The sequence below is a fragment of the Atta cephalotes genome (assembly GCF_000143395.1).
Source record: "Atta cephalotes unplaced genomic scaffold scaffold00016, whole genome shotgun sequence".
Taxonomy (NCBI): domain Eukaryota; kingdom Metazoa; phylum Arthropoda; class Insecta; order Hymenoptera; family Formicidae; genus Atta; species Atta cephalotes.
In genome coordinates this window covers 4,401,536-4,412,149 of record NW_012130080.1, presented here as the reverse complement: position 1 = coordinate 4,412,149, position 10,614 = coordinate 4,401,536, and the positions used below count along the sequence as shown (strand labels likewise).

At 33.8% G+C, this 10,614-nt stretch overlaps 1 protein-coding gene across 1 annotated transcript in view; it reads left to right on the top strand.

Annotated features, from left to right (window-relative positions):
- The first annotated feature begins 618 nt into the window (after nucleotides 1-618).
- Nucleotides 619-10,614, top strand: part of LOC105618313 (protein outspread) — a 197,168-nt gene continuing 187,172 nt past the window's right edge. The window contains exon 1 of the mRNA XM_012199854.1: nucleotides 619-774. Within this exon, the coding sequence (XP_012055244.1) occupies nucleotides 619-774 (156 nt within the window). The remainder of the gene's footprint in view (nucleotides 775-10,614) is intronic.

The window sequence follows — 10,614 nt, the reverse complement described above, 5'->3', positions numbered from 1 at the left end:
GAGAGAGAGAGAGATTGTCGCGATTTCCTCGAACTCCGAAATCGTCGAATACGCGGACAAGTGCGAGCGTTTTCGGGAGTGGCAATTTACCCCGCGTCGACGTCGCGAGTGACATTCTCGCCGAGAACAGCTGGGCGGCGAATCTCTCGGAGCATCACCGGCGCCCGTTCATCGACGCGTCAACGACCTCTGTGCTCTCCGTTCGCGATCCCGTAAAGGAGCTCTCTCTCGTCGGAGTGGTGCGTGAAATCGCACGGTGTAAACGGTGTTCCGCGTTAACGTGACGAAGGCGCCAACGCGCTTCGGCGCTTCATCGCTTCATCCGAAGGACTCGCTCGCGCGCGCGAGTGATCCTGGGCGTGAAAGTGACACTTGCGTGAAGCATAAAAACACAAGCGGGAGTAAACACTTCCTGGAAATAGCGGTTCCCGACGACTCGCATTCGCCGCGAGGAACGGAATCAGTGTGCGAGAAGGGCAGCGGAAGAGAAATCGAGGTGTCCAGGGTGGCGGATCCGCGGCGGTAAAGAAGGCGAGAAAAGGTGTAGAAGGAAGGAAGGCAGGCGATGCTGTGCTTCAATTGCGATCGACTGCGCGGTTAATTCGCACGTGTCGTGATATGTCGGGTGGCACGGCGAGCGGCGGCAGCGGCGGTGTCCGCGGAACCGGCGCCGAGTGCAGGAAGTTCGCGCCGAACATATTCAACAAGAGCAAGTGCAGCAGCTGCTTCAAGCAGAAGGAGGAGCACAGCGCCGAGGCTCTGGAATGCAACAGGGTGAGTTTTACTTGATGGACTCCTTCTATCTTCGTCTCCACCGTGACCCTCTTCTTCCCTCTTTTTAAGACTCCTCCTCTTTCGCTACCGCACTCGTGCCTGTCTTCTCTCTTTCTTCCTCTTTCTCTCGCTTACATAACTATGTATATACGTAATTATAGTCATTGAATGTTAATCCGAAAAATTCTCTTTTCGCGAGCAAAGGCAGGAGCAAAAATATGCAGTTCAGGAAGGTATATTTATTATATATTACGCATATATGTATACTTATTACACGTCACCGGTTTTGATAGTTTTTTCAAATTTAAAAAAAAGAGTTTCTTAAATCTTCATTAAAAATATTCTACACTCCTTGACTTTATTTAGAACAGAATTTAATACACAGATGACAAGTTCAATAATTAATTTTTTTATGAAGCACATATGAAAAGAATGATTTTGCTGAAATATCTAAAAATTTAGCTATAGATACAGATTTGAAAATAATTTTGTTGGATTACCAAAATATTATATACAGGATATATTCAAATTGGTAGCTAGAATATCAAAACTTTTTGCAGCATCAAGCTTGAGATTTGTTCGTAGTTATTTAAAATATTCAATGAAATTCTTTTTATTTTAATTCAGATCTACAGTTAAACTTTTTAGATACTTCAGTAAAATTATCCTTTCCGTGTGCTTGTCGGTTCTTAGAAACCTTTCTAAATTCTGACAATAAAACACGATAACGCTTTTCTGGTTTTTCTTCATATCATTCTCCGTTCTCTTTTTTCTCTCTCTCTCTCTCTCTCTCTCTTATTAGTATTCGAACATCTGACTCGACTCTTCTCTTTCTCGCTCACTCTTGAATTCCTTTCTAAGATCGAAGACGAGCGGCGAGAAGGAATAGAGATCCTGTTGTTGTCAGGATGTCGACGTTATGTAAGATCCGTCGTGGCCGTCGTTCACAAATCGCTTTGCAAACGCGACATACGTTTCGTTTACTTGTCCTTCAAGCGACATAGATCTTCCGGCTCGTTTGCATCACGACAGTCGCGGTTCATTAAATTTACCTTAGCCATCGCGCTGCACCTTTCTAAATTGATATGAGTAAAAATGATAGTTTATTCGATTGACGTTACAATGCCGCAAGCACTGCCGTCGCCACTCAAATTATTACGTAATCTATGAGTATCGTGTATAAAGACGAGTAAATGTTCCGTTGAAAATAGATACGATAGGTGCTTGCTAACAAGAGACATAGATGACATAGTGGGCGATATTTATAGTCTATTCTTATTTTAAGACCGTGCCTAACGTTTTAAAATGCTAATGGCTTTCTGATTCACTGAAAAAAAATTTACTGAATTTTATTAAGTACTTGTTTGAATATTACTAACGCAATATTAAATATACTTACAGTACTTTAAATACTTATTTAAAGTAAAAATTTATATTTCAATTAAATAAATATATGTTTAGATTTAGTAAATATTTCGTTAATACTATTCAAATAAATCTTTAATAAAATTCAGTAAATATTTTTTTTCAGTATTAGTTTATGACATCTCAAGACTGTACTTAAGACGGTCCTAAATATAAGATTCGATTATGAATACCAGTGTAACAAAGTGAATCATAAGATTTTTATTGTTTGCCAATGTTAAACAAAGATAATATGATCACTGCGTCATACAGTATCGCTTGCTAGAAAGCATCAGATATATAAGATAGAGATTTCAGATTTCAAATTGCGAAATTTCGCATGAATTTGTATGTATATGTATGATGATTATCGTTTGCGGATTATGTTGAGATCTCGCGTTGCTTCGTAAGCCCGTATTTTTTTATGACGGTTAATCATACATATAATATAACGAGCTACAATTACGCGGTAATCTAAAGGCACGTCTTAAATAAGTGTATTATAAAATCTGGTGCTTTAAAAGAAATTACTTGAAAGTAAAGGAAAATTTTGGAGCCAGCTTATCTTAACATCGTTGAGTATGAATTTAATCTGCACATTGGATTAACGAATTAATGATTTCCTTAAAAATATATTAGTATAATTATACAGTCCCTATAAAAAATTTGAATTTAGAAATTACAATTTATATTTTCCATAAAAATGAATTATTAAAATTGTGTAAGATTTTAATCATTTTGTATGAGTATTTTAAATAATCAAGATTGTAGGTATTTAGTGCTCATACATATAAAAGTAAGATTACTTAATTAATGATTTTTTATGCAAAGTTTTGCATAAAAAGATCGAACGAATATAATTGAAAAAAAATTTACAAATAGCAGTCTGAGTTGATTCTCATGTATCTTTAGTGATATCGATGTAAATTCAGTTTTAATATAAAAAATTTATTAAAATGTATTGTATAAAAGAATTTATAATGATTGTACTGTATGTTGCAAATAATAATTAGAAATTAAAAATTAGAAATTATTAATTAGAAATTAAAAAAGTATATTAATATATATATATATGTATATATATATATATATATATATATATATTTAATGTATGATATTATTATACTTCGTAGAAATATTTGATCTAGTTGTGTAGAATAGAATAGAAATACTTAAAAGATATAGTCTTGTTTCTTTAATTTGAGAGTGCGTGCAAGGTATCGCTACGTCACGATCGAGAATACAAATACATCTTTTGATGCGAGTGTATATTAGAATGAATAGAGAAAGAATCTTTATAGTTCTGCTTTTTTCGTCTCATATAATTTTTATTTACAACAAACTCTTCAGCGATCAGCGGCTTCATAAAAATCATATGGAAAAGAGAAGATATACAGAGATATAAAGAGAGAGAGACAGAGAGAGGAAAAGAGAGGAAGAGAGAGAGAGAGAAAAGAGAAAAGAAAACATAATAAGAACATTAAAAATCAATTCATGCTATACAGAATCGAGGATAGAAGGAGATTGTGATAGCGGAAACGTTGTCACTTCGTAAATGCATTTTTTTTTCTTTGAATGTGAAATTGCTTTTTTATACTCGATCGCTACTTTACCGTTTGTTTTAATGCTTCATTAATCGTCGAAGTTAGTTGTGCTATCTTTTAACTAAAAGTTATAATGACGCAATGAATTGTCGTTTATTTTACACAAAATTATATTTTTAGTATTTTCATGTATAATATAACGTTCGATTTCTTTTACATATTATTTTATAAATTTTATAGTGACGATTTTATACACACACTGAAAAAAGAAGCCGGTAATATCTATTAAATGTTGATTGAAAAATTAAAAATTGAAATTGAATAAATATTTATTTTATTTTTATCATAGTAAATCGACTATAGTATTTGATGTATTTTAATGCAAGATTAAAGGCAAGATAGAATACCGAGGCAAGGAAATTTTGAAAATTTTTTCGCTGTTCTCTGAAATTTTTCGCAAATTCGTACAATTTTAACATATATGATTAAATCAATTAAAGTTTAATTTAATAATATAATTCTAGTTTAATTTTGCGATGAATTATCATTTTGTTTGAAAAAAAATTGAAGATTTTCGTTGGCGGGCATTGAGCGTTCGCCGATATACACGGCTGTTTATACTCGGTCCTCGCGCCGTTGCGAAATTTCGGAATGTCGGCAGCCTTGCGACCTGTTCTCGGTGCATTCCAGCCATCTCTTCCTCCAGAGAGCACCCCTACGAGAGAAGAAGGTCCCCTCCGAGAGTTGTTGGCCTGTCGACTTTCGCGCATGAATGCCGGTACCTCTGTATCGGTTTATTCTTTCCGTCTCGTTTCCCCCTTTTCACACAGATTATCTCTCTCCGTCTTTCCCGCATGTTATCGCAAATAACATATGCATACGCGACTCAATATTTCTTTACTTGAGTACGGTTTTTCCGGTAAGCTGGTTTCGGTAATTTGCGTCGATAGATAGAGACAGGGAAAGAAGGAAATCGACGTTAGTTCGTTAATCGGTATTATTACATGTCTTTCGTCACGTTATTTTTCAGGTGAAAGTATAATATCGTTTTACTCACTTTATCTGAAAACCTATAAAATTACGTAAATTGGTCCGTAAGACCAATATTTCATATTGCGGTAAGAAGGAAAAGAGTTGATTTTCATTCGTCTTCCAAGGAGATATTTCCAGATATACACATATATCTCAATCGTATATATCGTAAGATCTAATTTCAGCGAGAATATACAATCGTATCGCACGATAGAAAATACGATTAACAAAAGAAATCGGTCTTATTACGCGTGTATGTACGTTCTTGTTCTTGACTAAAGAGACCCTTGGGCCATGTTCGCTCGTGACCGGCCATTATCGGCGTGCAACTTGGTATTTTCAGAGTCCGATTACTTCTTCGTGAGCGCCTTCGTAAATGCCTTCGAGAATTTCCTGGGGTGAGAGAGCCCGAGACGCAGTTGGGACGTACCTTAAATTTTGATCCGGTGAAACGATTCTGAGACGTCTTACGGTACCTCGGGCTTCCTTCTGGCTTTTGTAAATATCTTCTCTTACTATCAAATTCCTGATATTTCGCGAATATTTCTTTCTTTATTTATATCTATTTTAACTTTTAGTAACTTGATACACGGAAAGGACGGTTTTGTTGAAGTATTTAAAAATTCCGCTGGATACAGATCCAAAAATAATTTTGTTGGATCATCAAAATAACTTAGAATACTCAAGCTGCATTGAAAAAAAATTACTAAATCTCAATATTTCTTTGAATATTACTAAAAGCAAACATTTATTTACAGCATAAATAAATAATTATTTGATAAAATTGATAGTTAAATTAAATTAATAATTTTTATATCTACTAAATACATATGTTTACATTTAGTAAATTTTTATTTAGAACTATTCATACAAATATTTATTAAAATTTAATTTTTTTCTGTATGGTTGCTAGAATGAATTGAAACTTTTTGCAACACACATTGTTTATCAGGCTTGAGATTACTACATAATTATTTTGATGATTCAACAAAGTTATTTTCAAATCTGTATTCATCTAAATTTTTACTTTAGCAAAATAATTTTTTCCATATACCTTTCGATTAATTATCATAGTGAATATTTTATTACTTGTCTTAAAATTTTATTTTTAATGTCAAATCCGATGAATCTTCATTAATTTAATACTCGCATAAAAAAGAAAAATATTTTCCAGTGCGTATTTAATAAAATATAAGGAATTGATAAGTGTCATCTTTGAACTTTGATGTACTCAAAAAATGATGTATTTATGTAACACGTGCAGCAACCTTGTTTTCCAATTTAACCGATGCTGTGGCATTCGTGACTCGCTCGACGCACATGGTACTTAATTAACAACGATTACGACCGAGGCGAAATTCCGGATTCCCCGATTGGATTGATGGCAATTAACGCGCGCTATTACACAACCGACATCGGCATGTCGGTAGCGACTTTTTTCGTTCTTCCCTTTATCTGCTTTGTCTCGTTGATGGGATCTCGCCGTGGCGGCTGTACCTACAGCCAATATCTATCGCTTCAGCCGAGGAACCGATGCGGATTTAATAGCTCAGAATGGAATTTCATCTTCTAATGAAATCGGACGGCTGGTTGCTTTTAGCGATTAGCGTGTGGAGATAACTCTTGCATCGGAGTCACGTGAAATGGAAAAACCATTAATTATCGTCGTATCAATCGAACAAATCGAGTCACGAACGTTATCGTCGCGTACACGTTCGTGATATTTTTCCCGCTGTTCAGTTATTGTATATCGTGAAAATTATCGTACCGCATTAAAAGGGCTAAATATATATTATATTCATCAATTATGAAAATATGAAATTAATTTTGGTACGTCAGAAAGATAAAGAACGGTAAATGCGTATTTTTGAAACGGGAACATACTCTATATACTGAATTGCATCGTAGTGGAATGTTTACCATTAACATCTTTTTACCTTGTTTATTGCAAAACTTCATTACGAAAACATCTTTTTACGACGTAAATAAGTAAAGAGGGTCACGCGAATTAAAATTCCAGTGGCCGAGCTAGTTCTCGGTTTATTGTTTGTATATTTTTACGCGTAATCAGGTTTTCGAGAGATGTATTTTTTCTTTTCATACGGAATAATTTTTATCATGGAGGTTCTTTTTTTCGTGCAGAATGGATAATTGGTAATTAAATGTCAATAAAAAGTTCTCTTTATCGTGCTTTAATTAATATTATTAACAGAATATACTGGTCTCTTAATTAGAATCAAATAAAACATTAATACTACAAGAAATTATAATTATAAAATTATATACATTGAAATATTAATACTGCAAAACCAAAGTTTGTTTGGCTCTTAATTAGAATCAAATAAAACATTAATACTACAAAAAATTATAATTATATAATTATAAAATTATATACATTGAAATATTAATACTGCAAAATCAAAGTTTGTTTGGCTAAAAAGAGGTAAAACGAATCTTTAAAATTGGACGCTATTCATTTCAGTTTGTGCGCGCAAGATTTGCGTGATTGCAATAACGGTTACGTAAAAATAACAGTTCTCGACGACCCATCCCCCGATGGATGAAGATAAACGCTATCAGTTGTATGCGCAGATACGAGATCTCGATATAACTACGCACCTTGCAGATCGTTGATGCAATCAGCCACTAGCTTTGCGTATTCATTTCTATGAGCATCATTCAGTTTCTTAACTTTTAATATTTAATTTTCTTAATTCTTAATTTTATTACATTTTTTTTAAAACTTTTTGAAATTTTTTTAAAATTCTAACGACAAATATATATGAAATATTGTAGCATAAATATACGAGTAAATCGATCGTTATTGAGAAGTCATTTCAAATGTATCTATGACATTGTAAATTGAATAAGAGAGATATTCAGTGATTCGACACGACTCGAAACATTCCTCATGATATTTACGATTTCGTGATTATATCTACGTACACGTACAATACGTGCAGTACGAGATAGCATGAATATATTCGCGTGCTCGCTGAATATTTTCTCTTCAAAAGCGTCTGCTTTTGTCATGGCCACCAGAAATTATTAATACAAGCGATAAAGATCACTATCATACTTGCTTGACAGAAAATATTGTCGTGTTGTACAATATCAAGACAAAATTTTATTTGTCACGTTGAGAAAAATATTCTGATTAACACAAAAAGGTTCAAGAAGAGACTTTGAGGAGACCAAACAGAATTTCTTATTATCACAATTGTTTGTCTTCATTAAAATGTTGTTCTTATTGAGCTGTTTTATATTGTCAGTTTAACCAGAATATTTTTTTTTCAGTACAATAATATCTTTTAACACAACATCTACTTATTATAATTTTTTCTACATATAATACGATGTGAGAAGTTTGTTTACTCAATATTTCCTTTTTGTTAAGAATTTCTGGAATAGGAATAAAATATCGAGTGTTTATCCGAGATTATTTTTTTAACTCATTACAGACTTTATCTAACACGTAAATCGAAATTCGTTGAAAGATTTCCTGTGAGGAATAACCGTTGAAATTTGTAAACACGGAGATTTAAGCATGAAATGCACGTTCTAAAGTATGCGTTATCGTAATCGAGATACACAGGCTTGAATTGTTATGCGTTACTCATGTAATAGTCGCCGCTACGAATTTATATGGTGTTAAGTTCACAGTTTTAAGCTTTGAAGAAGCATCGGTATGCAGTTGTCGCGCAACAACATCGCCATGTGATGCATCGAGAGAAATGTTTTGTAATGACTTACAAAAACTTTCTTACCTTTTAATTAAAAAAATTTGTTCCAACCAAATTTTGATTATAATTGTATAACTATAATAAGAAGATTTTGATTAAAACAATAAAATCTTTTAAATTAAAAAAAAGTATTTGTAAATCATGTATCACACAAAACATTTTTCTCAGTGTGAGAATGTCGATGCATAAAAATTGTTTTATCGAAGAAATATTTTGTGATATGAAACTTTAATTTTAAATAGCAATTTTTAATGACAAATATGAATTATCTTGTATTCTATTTATTTATGAAACTTTTCTATTTCAGTTTATCTTTTGTATTGTGTCTGTCTTAAAGACTTCTCTCTCTATCTCTTTAAACTTTATTGGAAGAATTTTAATGACATCGCGCACGAATTGACAATTTAATTATATATATTTTCTTGTACGATTTATTAAAATTTATGTTTTCTGCCATAATAGTGGCAATATATTACGTCTACGTAACAAATGACTTTCTAGCTCAATACATTAAACTTCTAGAAAATTAATGTTGTAATATTACATGTTAAAAGAAATAGGAGAATATATTAAGTGCGCACAAACATTTATTGGCATTCTGTCATAAAAAGAATTATAGAGTTTTATAAGTACATATTTTAATTTTAGAGACATTTGATATTTTTTTGCGATTCTACGATTGTATTTCTATTCCCGATTATTTCTCGACTATTTCGCAGTTTATTCCGGCCTTGCGTGCCGGTCGGTCGAAACTTCATCATCCGTTCCACATGCATAACCTGCCCATTGTTAGCCGCATATATTTAGTTGGTTCACGACGTAAGCTATGAGCGAAGTACTGTTATGTTCTGTAATATATGCATGACATATCGCTTGGTCGATCTCGATATTTGTTTCTCGCCTTTAGAACTGCGCAGCTTTGAGGACCGTCGTTTAAATTACAAGCGGAAATATCGTGGTGGCAATAAAGCGAATATCTCTATGTACGCAACTCGTTTTACATCGGGTTGGAAGGGCACGATAAATCGCTATTACTTAGGCATAAGCTGTTCCATCATTCTCTTCTTTCCGCCAAGCTGCGCTTGTAACGCGTTCATTCGCTACTTTCCACGTTCTCCTTGACAAATATCGGTGTGTATATATCGTAACGCGATAGCATATATTTCTATTTTATTTAATAATAATAAAGTAGCAGCTCAGTGACAAATCATAAAATATTTGATTCGAATAAAATTAATATCGAAACGAATTTATGAGGTTTTCTCTAATAAATTTACTTCATTGGAAAATATATGTACAGATGAAGAATAAAGAAGAATTGTAATGTATATTAATAACTATACTAATTCTTAGCTGCCTATTGTTTTTGTAATCTTGTTTTTAATATTGAGAACTCGATTAATTTATACTGTTAAATTTACTTCATTCAATGATTGTGATTGACGGTCGAATATTTCCATCTCATCTATCTAAATTTGAATGTTTTGTTAACACTCGAATGGAGCAGCATTAACATATCTTGATAACGTTATAATAAAAAGAAATTCGAGGAAATTAATTTTAAAATAATATTAATCTTATAAAATAATGTTTATCTTCCTGGGATAAAAAGATAATCTCGTGAACGTGATTTCGACGAACCGAGAATGATCATTGCCGTTCTTAACGTGCTGTTGTAAAAAGGCAGAAAGTTGCAAAGATGAGTAACCAGTCGTAACGGTATACGATACGATACGTATAGCCGGAAAGAAGACAGAGAGAGAAATAGAAAAAGAAGAGTCTGGTCGCGACGGCGCTAAATGAAATTGCCTGTATATTGTTCCTAGTGAATGGACGCAGTGACGATGAGGTGGACCGCTGGCCTTACGGTGCATTCATCCTCGATCGGATAGCCCCCGGCCGATTAATCGAGTTTGGTAGAGCGGGAGAGAGAAAGAGAAAGAGAGAGGGGGGGTGAGAGAGAGAGAGAGGAGGAGAGAGAGAGAGAGAGAGAGAGAGAGAGGAGGGAGGGGAGGGGGTACGGGTGTTACTTCTTCTTCTTACTTAGTAGTACGTACGTACGTTACGTTTTCCGTTTCCGTCCGTACCGTACCCGTACCCGGTCCGGTCCGTTCCGT